The 25,402-nt window shown below is 39.8% G+C and overlaps 1 protein-coding gene across 4 annotated transcripts in view; it reads left to right on the top strand.

The window, feature by feature from the left end:
* DNM3 (dynamin 3) overlaps positions 1–25,402 on the top strand; it is a 540,277-nt gene that overhangs the window by 123,649 nt on the left and 391,226 nt on the right. For all 4 annotated transcript variants that reach the window (XM_059412463.1, XM_059412464.1, XM_059412462.1 and 1 more), the window contains exons 3-4: positions 14,317–14,466; positions 15,639–15,842. In XM_059412463.1, coding sequence (XP_059268446.1) covers positions 14,317–14,466; positions 15,639–15,842 — 354 coding nt within the window. The remainder of the gene's footprint in view (positions 1–14,316; positions 14,467–15,638; positions 15,843–25,402) is intronic.

The following is a 25,402-nucleotide window of genomic DNA, read 5'->3' on the forward strand; positions in this document are numbered from 1 at the left end:
AAGTATTGGTTGAATTAACTATTGTCTGAGTCATAGAAACATTTTTGTAATTTATGAAAGAAAGGCATTTTTTTAACTCTAGGAAAGAGCATTATTTTTTTCATTTTACTTATTTTTTTTAAATTCAGTTAAGCAACACATAGTATATCATTAGTTTCAGATGCCGTGTTCAACAATTCATCAGTTGTGTATAACACCCAGTGCTCGTCTCATCACGTAGAGAGAGGCATCTTGTCAGAAGAAATTACTTTTCATTTTAGTTTTATGCCATTCATTGTGAATATATCATACCTTAGAGATACTGCAGGGTTTAGTTCCAGAGCACTGCAATAAAGTAGATATCACAATAAAGTGAGTCAAATAAATTTTTTGGTTTCCCAGTGAATATAAAAGTTACGTTTACACTATATAGTCTATTATGTGTGCAGTAGCATTATGTCTAAAAAAACCAGTGTACACACCGTAATTTTAAAATATTTTATTGCTAAAAATGCTACCCATCATCTGAGTTTGCAGCAAGCTGTAATCATTTTGCTGGTGGAGGGTCTGGCCTCCATGTTGATGGCTGCTGACTGGTCGGGGTGGTGATTGCTGAAGGTTGAGGTGGATGTGGCAGTTTCCTAAAATAACACAACAGTGAAGTTTGCCACCATTGACTGACTCTTCCTTTCCGGAGAAATCTCTCTGTAGCATTTTACCCACAGTAGTCAATTCTCTCAAACCCTGCTGTGGCTTTACCAGCAGTTTATGTAGTATTCTATGTCCTTTGTTTTCATTTCAACAATTTTCATGGCCTCTTCACTAGGAGTGAAGAAACCACTTTCTGGGCTTATGCCTAAGAACAACTCCCTGTCCATTAAAGTTTCGTCATAAGATTGCAGCAATTCAGTTCCGTCTTCAAACCCCACTTCTCATTGTAGTTCTCTTCTCTTTCTTTCCCATCTGCAGCTACTTCTGCCACTGAGGTCTTGAACCTGTCAGTCATCCGTGAGGGTTGGAATCAACTTCCAAACTCCTGTTAATCATGATGTTTTGTTTTTCTCCCATGAATCACCAACGTTCTCAATGTCATCTAGAGTGGTGAATACCTCCCAGAAGGTTTTCAATGTACTGTGCCCAGGTCCATCAGAGGAATCACTATCTGTGACAGCTTTAGCCTCACAAAACATATTTCTTAAATTTTGACTTGAAAGTCAAAATGACTCCTGACCCATGGACTGCAGCATGGATTTTAGCAGTCGTGGAAGCAGCTTGAATCTCTCTAGCTCCATCAGAGATCTTGGAGCAGTAATGTTTTGAAAGGAATATTTTCTTCTGAGCAGTAGGTCTCAGCAGTGGGCTGAAAATACTCAGTAAACCATGTTGTAAGCAGATGATGTACTGTTCTGTAGGCTTTGAAGTTCCATTTCTAGGGCACAGGGAGAGTAGATTTAGCATATTTGTTGAGGGCTCTAGGGTTTTCAGGATGGTAAATGAGCGTTGTCTTCAACTTAAAGTCTCGCAGCTGTATTAGCCCTCAGCATGTCCTTTGGTGCTTTGTAGTCAGAGACTGACTTACCTTCAGCTATGAAAGTCTTACATGGCATCATCCTCCAATAGTAGACTGCTTCGTGGACACTGAAAATTTGTTGTTTAAAGAAGCCACCTTCACTATTATCTTAGCTTGATCTTCTGGATGATTTGCTGCAGCTTCTCCATCAGCACTGGCTGCTTTACTTTGTATGTGCATGTTACGGAGAAGACTTCTTTCCTCATTTCTCAAGAACCAACCTCTGCTGGCTTCAGACTTTGCTTGTGCAGCTTTTTCACCTCTCTGAGCCTCCACAGGACTGAGGAGAGTTAGGGCCTTACTCTGGATTGGGCTTTGGCTTAAGGGAATGATAGGCCTAGTTCGATCTTCTATCCAGACCATGACAAGTTTCTTCATATCAGCAACGACACCATTTTGCTTTCTTACCATTCATGCATTTACTGGAGTAGCACTTTTAATTTACTTCAAGAGCTTCTCCTTTGCATTCACAACTTGGCTGTCTGGAGCAAGAGACCTAGCTTTTGGCCTATCTCAGCTTTCAGTCTGTCTCAGCTTTCGGCATGCCTTCCTCACTGAGTTTAATTATTTCTAGCTTTTGATTTAAAGTGTGAGACATGTGAATCTTACTTGAACACTTATTGAGGCCATTGGAGGGTAATTAATTGGCCTGATCTCAACATTGTTGTGTCTCAGGGAATAGGGAGGCCCACAGAGAGGGAAGGACACAGGGGGATTGGCCAATAGGTTGAGCAGTCAGAACATACAATGTTTACTGATGAAGTTGGCTGTCTTTTATGTCTGTGGTTCATGGCATGCCAAAACAATTAGAGTAGTAACATGAAAGATCATTGATCACAGATCATCATAACAAATATAACAGTAAAGAAAAAGTTTGAGCTGTTGTGAGAATTACCAAAATATGACACGAAGACACAAAGTGAGAAAATGCTGTTGGAAAAATGGTGCCAATGACCAGGTTTGTTAGAGGTTTTGTCACAAACCTTTATTTGTAAATAGAACATCATCTGCAAAGTGAAGTAAAGCTAAGCACAAGAAAATGAAGTATTTTCAGATCATGTCTGGGAGTTTTCATTGTATTCGAGATACAGTATTTATTTTTATTTGTTCAGACTTTTGTTGTAAAAATATGTCTTCTCATTAGCAACTATACCATACTGACTAGTTAGATAGTGCTTGGGCCATAGGTGATAGATATTTTTGTATGACCCCCAACAACATTGAACTGATCGCTTTCATGAGATAGAGTTTAGAGGAGATGTACCTCCCTGTTATAAGAATCTGTAGTTTTGTTAAAGTCTAATGCATTTAGCAGAGCAGACATCCATGGAAAATTCTTATGCTTTTAGCTAAACATGTTGTGTGTGTACGTACAGACGTGGGGTGGAGGAGGAAACCTTTTCTGAGTAATATTGTGGAGACTGCTATTTGTGGAGATTCAAATATTATATTGTTTTGTAGAAATTGACAAGGTAGTTCTAAAATTCACAGCAAATGCAAAGGACTCAGAGTAGCCAAAACGACTTTAAAACTTAGTAACAAAGTTAGAGAATGAATACAACCTGTTTTTAATAGTGATTATAAAACTGCGATAATCAAGATAGTGTGACATTGGCATAAAGACAGACAAATACGCTGGTAGAACAGAGTAACGTTCAAAAAGGACCTACAGGTAAATACACAGCTCGTTTTTCTTAAAGGTGCAAAAGCAATTAGGTGGAAAGAGTAGTATTTTTAACAAGTGGTATTGGATTAATTGAATATTCAATTTTACCATAGGCAAAAATTAAGTTGGTTCTGTTTCTAGTTGAGCTTCATGACCTTCAAGAACTGGCCATGAAGACATTTGAGGAGCTTATCTAATGCACCAAGATTTTATAAAATATTTAGATGGCATGCTTACAACTTGTGCATAGAAGTGCATCCTCATGGAAAAGGTTTTTGATCAAGCAGTTAAGATATTATAATGTAGCTAGCAATGCATATTATAGCTCAGACATTTTCTTTGAGAATATTTTTTTAGTTACATATTTATATACTTGTAATTCTGATAATTGCTACTAAATCTCATTTATAAACTTTATTCTTTGTGTGTAAGATTTTAGGTGAAAATATTTTCATTTTGTGCATTAGAATTTGTATTGTATTTTTCCTATTGAAATTTGATTACTTGAATTTTCATGACAAAGTCTAGTCATTTCACTTTTAATTACCCTACAAATTTTTACTTGGCAGATTACCTTATTTTTTGTGTTATTAAAGCAAAGAATGATATTGCATCATTTGCTGTTTCTGAATTTTTATATTCAATTATTCCTTTGTTAAAAAGATTTATTTCATTTATTTTAGAGAGAGAGTGAGTGAGGGTGGGTCAGGTGGGCAGAAGGAGAGGGTTCCTCAGGCAGACTCTTGCTGAGCACAGAGCGTAACAAGGGGCCTGATCCCAGGACCTGAAATCATGACTTGAGCCAAAACAAAGAGTCGCTGCCAAACTGACTGAGCCACCCACGTGACCCTATTCAATTACTCGTAAATATTATTGTAATAATGTGCTTACCTGAAAACCTCTTTTTTATATTTCCAGTTTCTAAACTTTGCTGATTATTGGGAGGAGACAAAAAAAAGCCTTGGGTAGTCAAACTTAATATTACAAAGTCTATGATTTAAAGCTCAGGCATTGTATGGTTGTGGACTTACTCTGGACTTTTTTGTTTGTTTCTTTTTTTTCCCCCCCTAAAGATTTTTTTTTTTTTTTTTTGTGAGTTTGAGAGAGAGGAAGAGAGAGAGAGAAAGTGAGCATGAGCATGGGAAATGGCAGAGGGAGAAGCAGACTCCCCACTGAGCAGGGAGTCCAACACGGGACTCAGTCTCAGGATCCCGGGGTCATGACCCGAGCTGAAGGCGGACACCTAACTGACCGAAACCCCCAGGTGCCCAGGACTTTTTCATTTCTTTAGACTCAGACCATATACACTAGGTTACTGGACTTTTCATTCTAGAGTAAAACATAAATCTGCAAGTTAGAATGGGAATGTTCTTAAAAACAGAGACATTGCTAACAGTAAGAAGTGACAATTATAAACTTGACTGCAAGCGAAAGGACACAGAGAGAAAAGTGTAAAAAGGCTAAAGCAGTATATTGAAACTAATGTAACACCGTATGTCAGCTATACTGGAATTAGAGTAACAGACTTAATAAAATAAAAAATGAAAATAATTTTTAACTAAGCAAAGTAATCTATAGCAAAAATCATTGAAGTAATACACATTTAAGTTACTCACAGAACATTGTTTAAGGGTGCGGGAAACTACATAACACATGCCCAATTCCTATAACCATCTCTTCGTATTTCCCTTGCCCTTTAACAGCTTTTAACATTATCCATTGCACTCCTCTTTCTTGATGCGTGCTTTATTCTTTTGGCTTCCATAATGCCAAGTACTTCAGACTTTTCTGCTATCTCTCTGGCCACTCTTTCTGCCTCTTTTACAGACAAATTATCTTCTCCCTGGCTTTTAAAGTTTGAACCTACCCAAGGATTATTTCCATGTCATTTGATATTCAACAATCCCTTGCGTGAACAACTTATGTACCTGTGACTCTCACCTTTATAGCTCCTGGGCTAAAACTCCAGACCCATATCCGCTGACTTCTGGACACTCTAACTGTACATTTCAAATATGTCAAACTCTGTATGTCAAAAGCCTTATTTAGGATCATTTTCCTTTTCCACATCCACAAACCTCGTGTCCTCCAGTGTTTGTATGTTGATCCATTTATTTACTCATTCATTTTATTTGTTCCTTAATTCAACAAATCTGTGTTGACTGCCTAGTAGATGCAGCTCACTGTATTTGGGCACTTGGGAGTTTAGCAGCTAATGTTCCTGTTTTCAGGAACTTACGTTCCTGTGGATGAAGAGAGACAATAAAAAACAAACAAGGAGAACTTTAGATCATGATTATGTACTCTAATGAAAAGAAATTGGGTGACATGATAGAGTGTGATCAAGCTGCTACTTTCCTTGCCTGGTCAAGGAAGCCTCTCGAAAGAGGTGGTATTTTGGATGAGCAGTTAATGACAGGGAGGACCCCCCACATGTAGAGGTCTGGGGAGAGTATATTCCAGAAGAGGAGCGGTTTGTAGGGAGGCCCTGATGGGGGAATGGATTGGGTGAACTTGAACAGAAGGGAGGCTGTTGCAGCGAAAGCAAATTTGGATGTGGCAGGTGGGGACAGTGTCAGATAATAGAGGTCGACAGGGGTCAGACGGGCGAGGACTTGGAACACCTGGGTGAGGAATTGGCATATTTCTGACCGCACTAGGAAACTAGCAGAGGGTTTTCAAAAGGCAGAGACATGGTCTGACGTAGGATTTTAGACCGATCTCTCTAACTGCTTGGTGGAGAATGGGTTAATGGGAGCAAGAGTGCTATCAGGAGGACCCGTTCAGATGTTTTTACGGTGGTGCCAGTTTCGTGGGAGGACGGCCACAGAGGGGGCAGCGAGAAGATGTTTGGGAGAGAGCCAAGGAAAAGAGGGATGCAAAAATAGTTCGGTTTCGGATTTGAGCACCTGGGGTAATGGTAGTTCAGTAACTGAGACGTAGAAGGCCTGGAGGAGGAGCCAGCGGGGAGGAGGGGAGGGGAACTAAGTGGGGATTACAGTTGGGTTTGGACATGCTAATTTTGAGATATCTATTAGACATCCAAGTGGAAGTGCCAAGTAAGCATTAGAGTTGGATACAGAGAAGTCAAGTTCAGGGGAGAAATGAGTGCTTGAGATGAATTTGAATATATATGTGTGTGTATATATATATATATATATATGTATATATGTGAACATATTTTATATATATATATATATATATATATATATATATATATATGAATTTTAAAGCCATTAGGTAGATGAGATCAACTAGGGAGAGGATAGAGATGGACAGATTTCCTTCTGGAAGTCTAGCAGTATTCCATGTTTGGAAGCGCAGGAGAGGAAGGGGAGAAACAGTGAGCAAAGAGCATGGAGAAGGAGCAGCCAGCGGGGAAAGAGGGCGGTCGGGAAAGCCGAGTAATGCGCGTCATAGAAGAGGTCGTTCTGAGGTGGAGGAGGAAAGTCTCGTCAGAGCTGCTGAGACTTAGAACGCTTACTCGTTTTGTAATGTTTTGGCCAAGTGTTTGATGTGCTTCTTGTTCGGTTTCTGTGTTTGAAATATAGTTTATCTCTTGATTGTGTTTTATATGGAAACCAAGAGGATGAAATAGAGTTGATTTTTTTTATACTCTTTGAGATCCTTTGAAAAAGTATGGGAGTAAATCGAGCTATTTAGGTATGATAGCTGCTGATTCTGATTTTTTTGGATACTTGTGGTGGGACATTCATACGGTTCTTATTGCCGGAGGGATTTCTGTCACTTGCTGGCCTTGGGTTCGTGTGCCAGCACTCCTTCAGTGACTGGGGCCACTTAACCCTCACATGCAGGGTCAGCCCCAGCCCAGGCTTTAGAACCACCCAGCTCTTAGGCATGAAGACTGTAAAGGACCTTGTTGAGCTGTAAATATCAAGGGAGCACTGATAGACCTCTCTCTTCACCCTGAGGTCTACAGAAGTGGCTTTGGCTTTGTATCCAGTGAAAAAGTCTCTATCTTCTGTTCAGTGATCGAGTTAGCATCTTGGTCTTCTGCCTGATTATCCTCTGGCTCACTTGGGTCTGGAGTTCTGTCTTGATCTCCTCCTCTGCCTCTGGAGTACCAGAACCCTGATCCTAAATGCTAGTGTTTTGTATCTGGTCTCTGATACTCGCTTGGCACCCACATTTGGTCTGCTTTTGTCTGTTTGGCCCTCTTTATTCCCATCCTGCCCCCACTGTTCTTGACCCTTGTGCTGAGACTTTGACATTTCACCCTCCACTGGACCCTCTCAGGTTGTTAGCTTTTTAAGATTTCCTTATCTCCACCCCAACGCCCCCCGGTTGCGCCCCCCTCATGTTTACCTTAGGGACATAGTTGAGTTCTACTTCAAACCTGGATCTCTAACATTCACATCTGATTCACCCTGTTGCTTATTCAGCCACAGTTCTAGAACCTTGCTTTCAATTTGGGATGACCTGAAGGCTGGAGGGAAACATTTTTTTTTTTTTTTTTAACTGACATTGATCCATGGTATGCAAAGTGGCCTGCTTTAGAGAAGGAAGAAATCCACAGATGTTCTTTACTCTAAATATGATAGGCATTGGGGAAACACAGATGAGTAAAATGTAGCCTCTTTCCTTGAAGAAGTGTGTTTTTAAATATAGTCAGACACAGACACTTTACAGTGAGTGAATTTAGCTAGTAACGTTGAAAGCTACCTCCTATATGCGACCCACGTACTCTATTTTTGTTGGAGCCCTGCTCTCACAGAACATTGCTATTAAAACACTTCAGAAATACGACCCCAACTAAAGTATTGAGGACCCCAGTTCTTAGAATAAAGATTGACAAGAGATTATGTGCATATGTTCCATAATTATTTAAGCTCGATTAATTGAAACACATTCATGTTTTTCCACATGGAAGGGGCATATTGGAAATATTTAAATTCTTATGGTCATGCTGTGCTTTTCACAGATGATTGGAATGCTGCCCAGGCATAAACCATCCTATCCTTCCCCCAAACAACTTGCCAGTTGTTTAACCTAGCATAATTTGTTTTCCATGACCATTAGAGATGACAGTGCTAAAATGTTTTACAGGGAAATAAAAATAAAGAAGAGTGATAGCTTTGATTTTTTAATACCCTTCTCTCCTCCCCAATTACTGTTTGATATAAAAATGTGTCGTAACTTTTGCTTCAAACCTAAGCTGTTTTTAACACTGGGGAAACAGGGATGATTTTTAAAACTGGGAGTCACTAAGACTCAGTTCTTGTAAAATAATTGCAGAACTGAAAACATACTATGAGTTTTAGCAAGACAGGTTATCCTGCTACACAGTAGAATTTCACAGATGCATTATCAGGGTTTCAGTGCTAACATGCACATAGCCTTCTGCCTTCATATGAGCCTATGGCTAAGAAATTTAATCACTTTCTGTGCAGATTGAACTTGGGCTGAAGTCTAGAATTGTTTGAGGGAGAGACCATTTCACAGCCCCAGCTACCAAGCATTTAGAATGAAAGGAACACTGAGAACATGCCAAAGGAAGATGTGCCACTGGAAATGCTACCTTTCTATGAAAAAGAACATACCTCAGCCATAAGATGAGATTGTTAGACCTTCAGACATTTTAGTTCACTGTAGTGTAAAAGCAGCAGAAGACACACGCTTACTATCTCTTTAAAAATGTAGCTACTGGTCAGCTCGTACACCCCGTCCTGTAGATTTCACTTTAGGTTTTAGTATTTCCTTCATCCCCAGACTCACATGAACACTTTCAGGGATGAGGACAGTTAAGTGACCCGTTACTCTTGTGGTAATCCTTTTCAAGATTTTCCCTTCGTAATTGTATTTTTGGACAGCAGAGAAGTAAAGCTGTATCTTTGAAGTTCTGCATTGCTGATAAAGATTTATTTAGGATTGTGTGATGGTAGAAGCTGATTGATGATTTTCCTCAATAGCACCTGTGCTCAGTTGTTCAGAAATATGCGTATCACTCTGCTGTCCTCCCGTCTGTAGTCCATGGTGGGGGGAGCGGGCACCTTATTGGCAGTAGAGCCCTGTAGCTACAAATTATGACTTGTGTTTCTAATGAGCAAGTAGAATGCGTGGTCCGACCAATATCACTGCACTGTCAGAGATAAGGGGACCTAGAGCTGTGAGTCTGCAGAGCTGGGTAGTGGACGGGTTACGAATAGGTCGCTGCCTTCCGACAAGTCAGAGCACGTGTTGCCTGAATTCCGTCCTGTAGCCTGAGTTGCTTTCTAAGAGGCTCTTTGGGACCATAAAGAAATGGATTTTGTGGTTTCTGTCCCATTGGTTCTTCCGAATGCTGGACACAGATTAGACCTAGTTGGCATTCCTCCTATGGTTACTCCTAGGTCACTTAGTGTGTGTGTATGTGTGTGTGTGATGTATCTGGTTGTAGAAATAATAAGATTTGTAGGGTTTAACTAGTGAGAATATATGCAGAAATGTTTTTTAGAGGCATAAAATGGCTTCAGACGAATACCATAAACTCCTGCTCTCGGCTGGCGAATTCCGCGTGCTCCCTCCACTGCCAGAGCTGCCGATTTGTCTTGTCAATTCCCAGTGTTCTATTTCCTTTCTCTTCTTACAGAGGAGCTGGGATGCTCCTTTCTCCTGCGTCTTGTCCCCTTGACCTTACGATCTCTCACCACTTGTTTTCTTTTCAGTTCTGCATTGTCACCTTTCCCTTCGTACTGGATTAATGCCATCGGCCGGGACCATGCTGTCCGTTTGCCCATCTTCAGGGAGCCCTCCCCGACCTCACCCCTCCCCAGCTCCCCAGCTGCCCTCTCACGGCTTTCCTCTCTTTTACCGCAAAACTTTAAACAATTGTCCTCAATCAGTCTCCACTTCTCTTCTCGCCTTCTTTCCTAATCTGTTCCAATCAGACCTCCTCACTCCCCTGTAGCAGCTCTTGTCACCTCCTGAAGGACTCTCAGATCGCCCAGCTCTATGATTAATTCTTACTTCTCATCTGCCTTAACATGTTGGCAGCACTGGATGGAGTGGAAGTCTCTTACCTTCACGAAAAGCCCTTTCTACTTGGCTTTGGGTCACCTCTTCCTGGGTTTCCCCATCCCGCGGACCACTCCTTCTCACTCTCTCCTGACCCTAAACCCCAGAACACCCAGGGCCCAGTGCTCTTCCCCGACTAACTCTCTCACTAAGTGATCTCATCCCCTTGCCTGACTTTAATCTATTCAAATATATATTTCTAGTCTGGACTTCTCCCTGGATGAAAGGCTAATGTATCTAGTCCCAAAGGCATTTTTGTGCTAATTAGAAAAAGCTGCCCTTTTCCTCAAGTGCTTGACTGCCCTCTTGTGGAAGAATTTCAGAGTAAATCAACACTTAACAGATGACTGAGTGTGAGGTATCTCTTAGAGCTGTGGAATCCTCAACCCTTAGCAACAGGTCTGCTTCTCCACTTGGCAGTACGCGTGGAGTGGGCAGTACAGGCGTCCTAGGTCTGCAGCCAGACTCCGGATTCCCAACCCCCCCCCCCCCGCATCTCCCCAACCTCTTCCTTTCAGTCTTCCCTATTTCAAAATTCTCCCCATTGCTGAGGTCAAACTCCAGGAAGTTGTTTTTTGACTCTCCTGTCTTTCTCCAGTACCCCACCTTCGATCATCAGCAAGTCCTATTGGTTTTTCCTTCAAAACACATGAGAATTGAGCCACTTCTCACCACTCCCACTGCTGCTGCCCTGGTCCAAGCCCCATCACCTCTCACCTCCACTCTCAGGAGCCAGCTCCCTGTCTTACTCTCGGTGTCTGTTCTCAGCACAGCAGCCACAGTAATTTCTTCAAAGCCTGGGTTGTATCACGTCCCTGCTCTACCCCGAGCCTTTCCAGTTGTCCACCATTTGTTCAGAGTAAAAATTAAAGTCCCACGGGCTGGTCACAGTCCAGGTCTGCACCACAGCTCTGACCTCATCACCCGCCCCTCCGCCGATATACTCTGTCATTCAGGCTTGTCGGCCTTGCTGTCCTTCCCCTATGCTTCCGGTTCAGGGACTCTGCTGGGACACTCCTATATGAAGCATTGCTTCCTCCCTTCCTCCCTTCCGCTGGTGCTCAGATGTCACTTTGTCATATCAGAGCAGCTTTCCTCAATCAAAACATGTAACACACCAGTCCTCCTGCCCTAGCATTTAATGTCCCCCCCACCATTCCGTTGTCTCCAGAGCATCTCTCGTCTGGCACACTCTTTCATTTCATTCGAATTTAAGCTTCACCAGGTTAGACTTGTTTTTTCTCCTCTGCAATTTCTTCCTTCCTCCCCCCTTCCTTCCTTCCTTCCTTTCAGATTTTATTTGTCAGAGAGATGAGAGAGCACAGCAGGCGGAGGGAGAAGCAGGCTCCCGGGCTGAGCAAGAAGCTCACTGTGGGGCTCCATCTCCGGACCCCGGGATCATGACCTGGGCTGAAGGCAGACGCTTAACTGACTGAGCCATCCGGGTGTCCCTCTTCTCTGCAATTTCTAAAATAGTGTGTGGTGAATAGTATGAGCTCGAAAATATTAGTTGGATAAATAAATGAATACCAGCATCTTTAAATCTCTCTGCGGGATCCTATCCTTAAAAAGATGCAGAGGCTTGAGATGGCCCTGCACAATTCTAATTTCTCAATTTCAAAATAAAAGCATTTTTAGGAGACCAAGCATGAATTTGAATCTAATTTGAAAATTGCATTGATTTTGCAGCATTCTGGAAGGGCATTGCTTTCCTACAGAGAAAGCAAGTAGGCGCCATCTAGTGGTGAAGAGAGAAATCGACAGTTGTGTTACTTGAATTATTGATTGGCAGCATAATTGAAAATATAGTCTCTGATCCAGAACCTTCTTGCTTTTATAAAAGTAATATTTATGATAGCTGTAAGTCCTCAAGTATGCCTTTTCCAAAAAATATATTGAACTGAAAAAGTACAGTTCCGTTTCTTATAAATTATTTATGACTCCTTTTTACGTGTTAATTTTTGTTTTCTGGGATCTGACAGCCTTTGCTCGTCCTTATTTTTCTTATTGTTTTATCTCCTGCTTATCCTTAAACTCTTTATTTCCATGATATTGGCCAATCCCCTGGGTTAGGTAAATAAAATCAAGGCTGTATCTTCTGGGAATTTAGATGCCAATACAAACAGCACCTGTGAGTGTGAACATGGGAAGGAACATGCCGGAAGATGCAGTCGTCCCTTCGGCCAGAATTCTGAAGCCTGCTGAAGCGCCACTGTGTATACCGTCACTACTGAGGAACGGACTGTGGGGGCCTCAGCTTGCCCTTTTTCAGAGAGGGACGCATTTTGTATGAAAAAACTAAGAACGAAACTATTCATGTCTATCTACATTGATAGGAAAGACTGAAGTGAAGAAAAGCCTCTGTCATTCTAACAGCTGAAACGTTAGGTCATTGCAGTTCTTTGGGAAATTAAAGCATAAACTGGTTGGTCCACTTCAGAAGCTATGACCTTGGCCGCGAGGAGGCCTGAGCAACGGATGGGACAAGCATGGGAAGCTGGCGAGAGAAGCCCGGGAGGAAGATGGGCTCCTGGTGCCAGGCCGTAGATTCAGCCCGGCCTTTCTACAGGGAGGAAGACCTTGCCTGAGTAGCTCCAGGGGGCCAAATTGGACTGAGGAAATAGGATCAGAAAGCAGATTTCAGACTTTGTTAAATATTTTCTGGGGTGCCTGGATGATTCAGTTGGTTATGCGTCGGGCTCTTGATCTCAGCTCAAGTCTCCATCTCAGGGTCGTGAGTTCAAGCCCTATATGGGCTCCAAAAAGAAAAAAAAAATTATCCCCCCCCCCAATAAGAGTTTTATTCCCGGACTCCAAAGCCTCAGTTTTCCATCAGTGGATATTTCTGTACAGGGGCTGGATGGTAGCCGGCCCAGGGTGTGTAAGGCTGTTAAAATTCTTGGATTCCCTGAAAGACCTTGCTTTCTCTGCACCCCGAAACCCTCCCCACTCTTGAGGACCCAGTTCAAACCTCGTTTTCTTTTTTAGGCACTGCAGCTTGAAGCCATCTTTCCCATCTCTGTCTTTTCCTTCTTTAAATACAGACCAGCACCATTTCATGCTGCCTGTGTTAACTGCTGCTAAAATGCTTGAAGACATCTTAGAGTTTGTCTCCCTGTTGGCTTTACCACAGGGGCTGAAGGTTAAATGTTGATGGTGGAGATGGTGAAAAGACTGCCAGGAACTGTCCCTGCTGACATCGGGGCTCCAGACGCTTAGCCTTAGTCTCAGTTCGGTGTGGCAGTTCTTCAGCTAGTTATTAGATAAACAAAAATATTTCTTAAGATTTATTCTCTTATTAAGATTATAATTTTTTTAAGTCTATTTTTTTAAAGTATCAGTTTACTTTTTGGGTTGTGTGATATACTTGATACTTCTGAAGGCAGGACTAGAAATCGATAGTACAACAGTGAGTAAGATGTTATTGAAATTTAATCTAATTTTCTGTTAATATATATAGTTTTTCCTACTTCCGCAGACACTGATTTTTTTTTTTCAGATTGGAAATAGGTATTTTCTTTGATCTAAAATTCTTTTTGCTTGGGAAATTATCTTTTTAATGATACAAGTTGATGTGGTATCTTGAATAGTATATTTTAAAGCGAAGATATTATTTCTTTTTAAAGAATTAACTACATTTTGTTTCTGAATTGTCTTGCCTTCTGAAGCTACGTTTATATAACTTAGAATTTCCTCTTAATAAAGTGGTGATATTGAGAAAGGGCATGCTAATAGGATTAGACAGACGTTGTATGTACTTCAGACTTAATTTCTTTAACAATCTGATGCTGTTTGCTTTATCATTTGGAAGGCCAAAATTCTCCTTAAATTATTTAACAGACAGGATGATTTAAAGACTGCTTTTAGTATTTAATTGCTCATCTGAAAATTAGTAAATTTAGCATTTGTACTGTGTTTAATATTTCTAAAGGATTTGCTGTGTTTCTTAGTAACTGCTGTATTCTCTCATTTTAATGGCTGAGGAGACAAAATGGGATACTTTGACTTGTTGGTAAAGAAATGTTGTTTCCTTATAATTGTTGCAAGAGTGCATGGATTGTAAATTGTGTTAATTTGTCTTTTGTAGAATATGCTGAATTTCTACATTGCAAAGGAAAAAAATTTACAGATTTTGATGAAGTTCGTCATGAGATTGAAGCAGAAACAGATCGAGTGACTGGAATGAATAAAGGCATTTCCCCCATACCCATTAATTTACGAGTCTATTCTCCACATGGTGAGTAAAATAACAGGATTCCACATTTTTTGTCTTCAAAAATTTCTACGTTACTTGAAATTCTTTATTTGTGTAGAAGATGATTTTTCTCTCAGAAAGTACTGGGTTTCTAGGATTGTGTTTGGGTACTACAATAAATGGACTGGTCCAGAAAGTTCACAGATTTATGGGGAAGCAGGAGGACATGACTTTTTAAAAGGTCAGAATTCAATACATCACTTAAAAATGTTTCTTTATGTTTATTTTAAACTTTTAGAATGTCAAGAGATATGCACGAAAAATTCCATCTTTTAAATCTTCAGTCTTAGCAAGAATCTTAGAGGCACATGGTTCTGTGGCTGAGTCTTCTCCTATTGGATTTTTTCATTGCCCCATATATTTCTGCTTATTCTCCTCCTGAGGAATCAGTGATGATTTTTTTTCCCCAGACTATTAGCATAAACGTACAAATTAGATAACCAATTTATGGGATGTGATATGGAATAGCCTCTCCTGACTAAATTTTTAGTGGGACAGATTTTAATCTCTCATCTTCTACTCAGCTCTGTTGCTTTGAAAATGGAGCACGAATGACATAAGCTCAATTATGACATTCCAAGAGGCTTTGGTGCCAGCTGAATGATAGCCAGGTCGCGGCTGGAGTCCCCAATGCAGGGGTAGTTTCCTGCTCTCCTTGTGGTGCACCATGAGTCTGGCTGCAGAGCCTACACAGGAACCTCACAGCCCACAGCTTTCCAATAGGCTAAGTGTCTGACCCCCCTCCAGAGAGCATATGATGCTTTTGAAGTGAAGGACAAATCTTGCCCTTAAGAATTCTATACCACTGAGGGCAACGTACAAGACCAGCAGGCAGCATATGGATTTCTTGTTCGGTTTTGAATTATAACACACCAGTTACAGATACGACCGCTCTCTCTTAGCTGTACAAATCAGTAGCTTGCAAAATTGGGCTAAAACGATCATTTGGTATAGCACAATCATATCATAAAAATAGAGAAAACTAACAAGGCCATTTTGTAGTCTATGCTTTTTACTCAACACACAGTTGGAGTTAGGTCAATAATGCAATATGTGAAGCTAAGCTTGTTTTCTTCCCACTAAAGATATAGATGATTTTGCATAGTTATTTTTTAGCAGTGAGGGTATATGTAAGACTCTTTTTTTCCACACAGTGTTAAATCTCACGCTTATCGACCTACCTGGAATTACTAAAGTGCCCGTGGGAGATCAGCCACCAGATATAGAGTATCAGATCAGAGAAATGATTATGCAGTTCATTACGAGGGAGAACTGTCTGATTTTGGCTGTTACCCCGGCCAACACCGATCTTGCAAACTCAGATGCACTGAAGTTAGCTAAAGAAGTCGATCCTCAAGGTGAGTGTGTGGTCTTTGAGATGAAAGAGAATTAGTTTAAAATGTCAAGGGTTTGGGTATATTTCAAGGTAATACAAGTTCTCATTACTTAATTTCATTGTTAATTTAATTAGCCATTATTTACATTGTTAGTTTTTTTTAAGATGCTGAAAGAAAAGTAACTGGAGAATATAGTCTGAACCTATATAAATAAATGTAAGATTAAGTGAGATCTAAGAAAACAGATATTTCTAAGCCTCATGAACTACTTATCTTAAAAAGTCAATAAAATAAACTTCTGGTACAAAATTCAAACAGTCCCTTTTAGTTATTAAAAGACTTACCCAAATATACTCACACTGAAAACTCCTTGTGTTTCATGTATGTTTTGCTTCTTTAAAATAGGAAACACTGTCGCACATTGAGGTCCTTCTTCCACTTTGAGTCTATTTTTGTGTGTGGTGTAAAGACGTGGTTCAGTTTCTGTCTTCTGCATGTGGCTATCCAGTTTTCCCAGCGCCGTTTGTTGAAGAAACTGTCTTTTTTCCATTGGACATTCTTTCCTGCTTTGTCAAAGATGAGTTGACCATAGAGTTGAGGGCCCATTTCTGGGCTCTCTATTCTGTTCCATGGATCTATGTGTCTGTTTTTGTGCCAGTACCATACTGTCTTGATGATTCCAGCTCTGTAATAGAGCTTGAAGTCTGGAATTGTGATGCCTCCACCTTTGGTTTCCCTTTTTAACATTCTTCTGGGTATTTAGGGTCTTTTCTGGGTCCATACAAATTTGGGGATTATTTGTTCTAGCTCTGTGAAAAATGTCAATTGTATTTTGACAGGGATTACATTGATGTAAGCTGATATAACCACTCTGGAAAACAGTATGGAGGTTCCTCAAGAAGCTAAAACTAGAGCTACCCTACAACCCGGCAATTGCACTACTGGGTATTTACCTCAAAGATACAGATGTAGTGCTCCGAAGGGGCACATGCTCCCGAATGTTTATAGCAGCAGTGTCCACAATAGCCAAACTATGGGATGAGCCTCGATGTCCATCGACAGACAAATGGATAAAGAATGAGAATGCATGTGAGATAGATAGATAGATAGATATATAGAATATTACTCAGCCATCGGAAAGGATGAAATCTTACCATTTATATCGACGCGGTTGGAACTGGAGGAGATTATGCTGAGTGAAATAAGTCAATCAGAGAAAGACAGTTATCATATGGTTTCACTCATATGTGGAATATAAGAAATAGTGCAGTAGATCACAGGGGAAGGAGGGAGAAACAGAATGGGAAGGAATCAGAGAGGGAGACGAACCATAAGAAGACTCTTAATTATAGGAAACAAACTGCGGGTTGCTGGAGGGGAGGGATATAGGAGGATGGGGTAACTCGGTGATGGACATTAACCAGATCACGTGATGTGATGAGCACTGGGTGTTACACACAACTAATGAATTACTGAGCTCTAATTGTGAAACTAATGATGTTCTATGTGTTGGCTAATTGAATTTAAATAAATAAATTAAAAAATAGGAATTAAAAATAAAACATTTTAATACATGTAAAATATTAATCAGTTATAATTATTTGACATAAGCATATACTCTAAAAGCAGGGATTTTATGTTATTAGCATTTTGGAATCCAGAAGAGTACCTTATTTCTGCTGATGTTTTGATGTTTTTCTCTCTACAACTGAGTAATACAAGTTTATCTTCAGAGACCCCAAAATGGGGTTTTGTGTGTGTGTGTTTAAAGTAATTATGGAAGGGCACTCAGTGATGAGTCTGCTCAAAATGGAGAGGCAGGTTCTCCAATGCTAGGAATTTCTTTTCAATAATTAATTGCCCCTATTTTCTCCATTGCCTTTATCTGGAATCCTTATTAGCATGTTAGAACTTCTGGATTAACCCTCTTTCAAAAAAAAAATCCTTTTTTATTGTGTTTCTTTCTGTTTATGTACTACTTTTTGCAAAATTTTCTCAACTTTATCTTCAGCTCTTCTGATTAATTTTTCATTTCTGATACCATTTTTAAAGTTTTAGCAGCATTTTCTCCCTTTGTGAGTGTTGTTTTTATCTATTTATTACGTTTTTTAACATGAATATTTTTATTTTCTAAAATAGCATCGTGCTCTTGGTTTTATAAGTAGTGTATCCTCTCTAAAGATTTTAATGAGACATCTTTGGAGGCTTTCCTTTTGTAATCTACCATGTCTCTGAGTCCATTTTTTTCTGGTGGTTTTTCTTGGTCATCGTCTTTGAAGTCAGAGACCTTTTGTTCAAGATTGGTGATCTTTTGCTGCTCATTCATATATGAGTAGAGACCTAACAAGCTGATGGAAATTCTATATGTGTATGAATGGGATTCATTGACTAATGGGCTTTCTCATAGGGTGATGGGGCTAGCCATTTTGTTAGGAGATTTCCTCAGCTACTATTAGATGCTATGAGTATTTCCGCTTGCGCTGGTCTGGTATAACCTGATGTCCAGTGGTCTCAGAGTCAAGAGGAAGAATTGAGTTGGCGGGGGGTGGGGTGTGGGGTGGTTCTCACTGTTCAGCATGTTGACTTTTGATTAATCCCTCTACTTCCATAATGGCATTCCTGAAGGTCTTCTTGAGTCCAGAGTCACTTAAAAGAGTCCCTCATCTTCTGAATGTAAATCTTCAATATTCTGCTGAGGTCAAGGAGGAGTAACTCTGTGGTTATGCAAGATGAGAAAAAGGGTCTGGAGGTCTATCAACATCACATACATATTTTCAGCCAGTTCTTCTACTTTTCAACATCCTCTTACACCCTGGCCTTGGTGCCTTTAGTTCTTAAACCTTTCCAGAGTTTTTCTTCTTTTTGGCCTCCTCTAATATCACAGACATTGGTGCTTGAAATGAAGCAGGTGGAAGTTACAGATGGCTAGATGGGGGCCCTCCCCAGGGTTCTCTCTCCAGTATCAGTGGGTTGAAAGAGCCAGATTCAGGGTTGGGGCTATAAAAATGATGCTGAAATGGCCCTGCCTCTGCAGCCTTCTTGTCCCACAGGAGACAAAACCATGGGTATGTGATGGGAACACAGATAGCCCTTCTACCAGTGGATCCCAGCAAGTACAGCACAATCATGTTCCTGAGAAGTCCACATTTAGTCCAGATGAAGCTTCTTGGAGGAGAACAGATGCTCTCCCTCAGCCTCTGATTCTAGTTTTGTCAGTCTTCTTCTTCTTCTTTTTTTTTTTTTTTTAAAGATTTTATTTATTTATTTGACAGAGATCGCAAGCAGGCAGAGAGGCAGGCATATAGAGAGGAAGGGAAGCAGGCCCCCCACTGAGCAGAGAGCCCGACATGGGGCTTGATCCCAGGACCCCGGGATCATGGCCCGAGCCGAAGGCAGAGTCATTAACCCACTGAGCCACCCAGGCGCCCCTAGTTTTGTCAGTCTTCTGTTCGGTCTCCTTGGAGTTGGTTCTCAGATGCTCCTCACAGGTGACAAGATGATTGCAGCTGTCTTGGCCTTACATCCTCACATCTTCAACAATAGTGGAAGAATAGCCAATGGAGAACCTTTTTTTTTTTTTTTTTTAATTTTAGAGTTTGTTTATTTGTCAGAGAGAGAGACAGAGAGAGAGAGAGAGAAAGAAAGCAAGCACAAGCAGGGGGAGCAACAGACAGAGGGAGAGGCAGACTCCCCACTGAGCAAGGAGCCTGACATGGGCCTCGAACCCAGGACCCTGGGATCATGACCCAAGTCGAAGGTAGAGGCCCAACCCACTGAGCCACCCAGGAGCCACTGAATTCTGAGTTTTATAAGAAATATAAATTAAAAGAAAATTGACTAATTAATATAGCCTATAAAATATCTCTAGTTCATTCTTGAGTTTGATTTAACATATCCATGTTATATTTGACTACTGTTGTTTAGAGGAATTAAAAAAATTTTTTTAAAGATTTTATTTGAGAAAGAGTGAGGGAGAGAGAGCGAAAGAGAGAAGGAACAGGGGCAAAGGGAGAGGGAGAAGCTGACTCCCTGCTGAGCAGGGAGCCCAGGGAGCTTGATCCTGGGGCTCCGGGATCCTGACCTGAGCAGAAGGTCCTGACCTGAGCCACCCAGACTCCCCCAGAGTGGGTTTTTTAACTGTTGATTGTTGAAATTGATTGATGGGAAGATCTGTTGAAATTGGATGGGTTAAGAGCTCAGGCTAAACACCTTAGGAGAAAAGGTAAAGTGGGGTGCCTGGGTGGTTCAGTTAGGGCTCGGGCTTCATAACTGAGAGCATCTTACTAATTTAGCCATCCCAGCCTCCTAGCTGTTCCTCCAAAAACAGCAGACTCTTTCCTCCCTCATAGCTTCTGCATTTGCTGTTCCTTCTGCTTGGGATGCTCATACCCTACTTGTTTTTTTGTTTGTTTTTATTAACATATAGTGTATTATTAGCCCCAGGGAGACGGGTCTGTGAATCATCGGGCTTACACACTTCACAACACTCACCACAGCACGTGCCCTCCCCAGTGTCCATCACCCAGCCACCCTCTCCCTGCCTACCCTCCCCTCCAGCAAGCCTCAGTTTGTTTCCCGAGATAAAGAGTTCTAGAGGGCATCGGTAACGGCGGGGCTGTGTCTCATTCCTCGGCTCCTTGTAGTAGATTCATTTTTAAACCAAAACAATAACTCTCCTGTGACGGCATATCATTAGGTGGGAATAGTTACTGTTGGTGGAGGGAATTGTCAGTGTATCGGGAATCTCACTGACGGTATTTACAGTGTGTTGTTACAGCATAAGTAAAATACAGCATTAAGTTTCAGTCATGGATTTGTAATAATATGCTACAAATCTGTATCCAAAAGGTGAAATTTGAATGTTTTTCCTAATGTAGACCTGGCTTATTTTATAAGCCTATTGTTATTAGATGCTTTTGAGAAGTTGCCACCTGAATGTTCATGAACTTACCCCAAAGTGAACCTCCTTTCTCATGGATCCATAGGACTCCTGCTTAGTCAAAGAAGGCCTTTGTTACTCCAGTTTTTATTATCCTATATATGATCATTCTGAGGACAGATTTTTTTAAGTTTTGCAGATAATTGACAGATAATTTTGCAGGTAATTTTGCAGAAAAGAGAAAACGTTCAGTGCCACTGTGTGCTATTTACTTTATGGTGATTGCTAAGGTGGACAATTAATTCATTGCCTGAACACTCTTAAAAGTATGGTTTTGGGTTCATTAATAAAAGTTCCATGCTAACCTCAAGGCTTGTAATCTGTTTTCATATCCCAGTTTAAATTCCAAAACTCCAAAACACTCTTCCACATGAGAGCCCTGAAAACTATCCAAAGGGTTTGCCTGGTGCTCGGGTCTTACAGGACCCACTTTGGTGTGTTGCTATCCTGGCTTTGGCTGGTCCTGGACGTCACTGAAGCACCAAGAGGGTGACTTCTTTCCCAACCAATAGAGTTCATGCTGTGTGTTTTCAGTAGTTGTAAAAGAATTAAAATGGAGAAAGGAAGAAGCTGGAAAGGCCTTAGAATCTGGTGTTTAGGAATTTGTTCTATTGGGATTGACAGAGACTTTCATTTACTTTCTGTGTCCTTCTAGTCATTCCGTGAGTATATTTTAAATATCTGTTTCAGAAGTCTGGTTTTCCTTAAAATTACAGCTTTGGTAAAAAAGCACTGACATCAACTTTGGTTATTTTGATGTGTGCTGCTAAATTTCCACATATTAGTGAAATCCCCAAATTTCTTCTGTTAGTAATTTCTGATTTCACTTAATTTTGGTTGGAGAACATACTTTGTAACATTTCGGTCCTTTAAAGTTTATTAAAACTTATTTTTTGGCTTAAAACGTGGCCTGTCTGGAGAATGTTCCATGTGCATTTGAGGAGAATGCACATTCTGCTGTTGCTGGGTGTAGTGTAGTGTTCTATAGATATCTGTTAGGTCTGTTTGGTTTATAGTGTTATTCAAATGTTGTTTCTTTTCTTCTGTCTGGTTGTTTATTATTGAAACTGACATATTCGGGCGCCTGGGTGGCTCACGTCATGATATCAGGGTCATGATATCAGGTCATGATATCAGCTGCTGCCTTCGGCTCAGGTCATGATATCAGGGTCCTGGGATCAAGTCCCGCATCAGGCTCTCTGCTCAGCAGGGAGCCTGCTTCTCTATCTCAATCTCTCTGCCTGCCTCTCTGCCTACCTGTGATTTCTCTCTGTCAAATTAATAAATAAAATCTAAAAAAAAAAAAAGAAACTGACATATTCAGTCTACCACTGGTATTGATGAATTGTCTGTTTCTCCCTTCAATTGGCAGTTTTTGATTTATGTATTTTGGGACTCTTTTGTTAGGTGAATTTGTACTTGTTCTGTCTTCTTGGTGGATCAGGCATTGATCATTATAAAATTTTTTTTTGCATCTAGTAACAATTTTTGTATCAAAACCCTGTTTTGTTTGATATTAGTATAGCTATTCCAACTCTCTTTTCGTTACTGTTTTCCAGGTATATCTTTTTCCATTGTTTACCTCCAAACTATTTGTGTCTTTAAATATAAAATATGTCGCTTATAGATAACATATAATTGGATCATTTTTAAAAACACATTCTCTAATATTTGCCTTTTGACCAGAGTGTTAAATCCATTTACATGTAATGTGATCACTGGTAAGGCAGAGTTTATATCTCATTTGCTCTTTGTATTCTGTATGTGTTATGTCTTTTGTTTGTGTATTTCTCTATTAGGTGGTAGAGAAATAATTTTTTGGTTAAAAATGCATTTTCTTTTGTACCATTTTAATTCCTTTGTCATTTATTTTAATGTTTTTTTAAAGTTATTTTCTGACGGTTGCCATGGAATTAAAATTAACATCTTAATTTATAACAATATAGTTCAGATCAGTACAACTTAATTTCAACAGTGTACAGAATTTTCCTGCTGTGTAGCTCCATTTCTTCCCCTTCCTTTGTGCTATTATCATTAATACAAATTACATCTTTATATATTCATGCCTATCAACACAGACATATAATTATTTCTTTATTCACTTGTCTTTTAAATCAGAGAGGAGAAAAAAGAGTAACAAATCAATAATAATACATTTGTGTTTTCTTTAATATTTACCTATGTAGCTACCTTTACCAGTGTTCTTTATATGTGTGGATTTGAGGTACTTTCTAGTGCCCTTTCTTTTTAGCCCAAAGGACTCCAGTTAGTATTTCTTGTAAGGCAGGCCTGATAGTATGGGACTCTCAGTTTTTATCTGGGTATTTCTTACTTTCTCCTTAATTTTAGAAGGAAAATTCTTAGTTGATAGTCTTTTTTCCCCCTACCACTTTTCAGGTATGTCATCTCATTACTTTCTGACCTCTTTGACTTTTTTAATGGGAAATCAGCTGTTAATCTCATTGAGGACCATCTTGAACATGATGGATTGTTTTTTCTTGCTGCTTTCAAAATTTTCTCATAATCTTTGAGAGTTTGATTATGATATGTGTAGGTGTGCTTGTCCTTGATTTTATCCTTTTTGGAGTTTTAGGGTTTGGGGGAGTGTAAATTAATGTTTTTCATCAAATTTGGGACTTTTTCAGTGATTTTTTTTTTCTTTTTTTCTAACTTAAATTTAATTTAAATTCAAGTTAATTTGTTAACTTAAATTTAATTTGAATTCAAGTTAGTTAACATACAGCATAGTATTGGTTTCAGGAGTAAAATCTAGTGATTCATCACTTAAATATAACCCCCAGTGCTCAGCGCTCATCCCAAGCGCCCTCTTTAATGCCTGCCACCCATTTAGCACATTCCCGCTGCCCCACTCTTTTCCCCTCTGGCAACCCTCAGTTTGCTCTCTATAGTTAAGAGTCTCTTATGGTTTGCCTCTCTCTCTGTTTTAAATTTAATTTAATTTTATTTTTCCTTCTCTTCTCCTATGTTTACCTGTTTTGTTTCTTAAATTCCATGTGAGTGAAATCATTTGATATGTCTTTCTCTGATTGACTTATTTCACTGATCGTAATACACTCTAGTTTCATCCACATTGTTGCAAATGGTAAGATTTCATTCTTTTTGATGGCTGAGTAATATGCCATTATAGAAATATACCACATCTTTATCCGTTCACCAGTTGATGGACTTTTGGGCTCTTTCCATATTTTCACTAATGCGGATATTGCTCCTATAAACATTGGGGTGCAAGTGCCCCTTCAAATTCTTATATCCTTTGGGTCAATTTTGAATCCTTTGGTAAATACCAATTGCTGGGTCATAGGGTAGCTCTATTTTTAACCCTTTAAGGAAGCTCCAAACTGTTTTACAGAGTGGCTGCACCAGTTTACATTTCTACCAACAGTGCAAAAGTGTTCCCCTTTCTTCACATTCTCACCAACATCTGTTGTTTCCCAAGTTGTTAATTTTAGCCATTCTGAGAGGTCTAAGATGATATCCAATTGAGGTTTTGATTTGTATTTTCCTGATGATAGTGATGTTGAGCACTTTTTCATGTGTCTGTTTGTATGTCTTCTTTGGAGAAATGTCTGCTTATGTCTTCCTGATTTTTTATTTTAACTTTTAAATTAATATTTTAACTGGATTATCTATTTTTTGGGTGTTGATTTTGACGAGTTCTTTGTAGGGTCTGGATATTAGTCCTCTGTCCGATATATCATTTGCAAGCATCGTCTACGATTCTGTCACTTACCTTTTCAGTTTTGTCTCCTTCTTGGTACAGAAGATTTTTATCTTGATGGGGTTCCAATAGTTCACTTTTGCTTTTGTTATCCTTGCCTCTGGAGATGTGTCTAGTAAGAAGTTGCTGCAGGTGAGGTCAAAGAGATTGATATCTGTTTTTTCCTCTAGGATTTTGATGGTTTCCTATCTTACATATAGGTCTTTCATTCATGTCGAATTTATTTTTGTGTATGGTGTGAGAACGTGGTCCAGTTTCATTCTTCTGCATGTTGCCGTTGAATTTTACCAACACCATTTGTTGAAGAGACTGTCTTTTTTCATTGGAATATTCATTCCTTCTTTGTTGAAGATTAGTTAACTCTAGAGTTGTGAGTCCATTTCTGGGTTCTCTGTTCTACTCCATTGTGTGTTTTTGTGCCAGTACCACACTGTCTTGATGCCTATAGCTTTGTAGTATAGCTTGAAATCTGGAATCATGACACCTCTGGTTTGTTTTTCTTTTTCAGAAATATTTTGGCTATTCCTGGTCTTTTGAGGTTCCATACAAATTCTAGGTCTGTGAAAATGCTGGTGATGTTTTGATAGGGATTGCATTAAATGTGTAGATTGCTTTGGGTAGTATAGACATTTAACAGTGTTTGTTCTTCCAATCCATGAACATGGTATATTTTTCCATTTTTTTGTGTCCCCTTCAATTTCTGCAGTTTTTGGATACATATCTTTTACCCCTTTAGTTAGGTTTATTTTAGATATCTTACTTTTTTTTGGTACTGTTGCAAATGGGATTATTTCCTTGATTTCTTTTTCTGTTGCTTTATTATTGGTGTATAGAAATCCAACAGATTTCTGCATGTTGATTTTATATCATGCAACTCTCTTGAATTCATGTATGCGTTCTAGC

The sequence above is a fragment of the Mustela nigripes genome, chromosome 10, assembly GCF_022355385.1.
Source record: "Mustela nigripes isolate SB6536 chromosome 10, MUSNIG.SB6536, whole genome shotgun sequence".
Taxonomy (NCBI): domain Eukaryota; kingdom Metazoa; phylum Chordata; class Mammalia; order Carnivora; family Mustelidae; genus Mustela; species Mustela nigripes.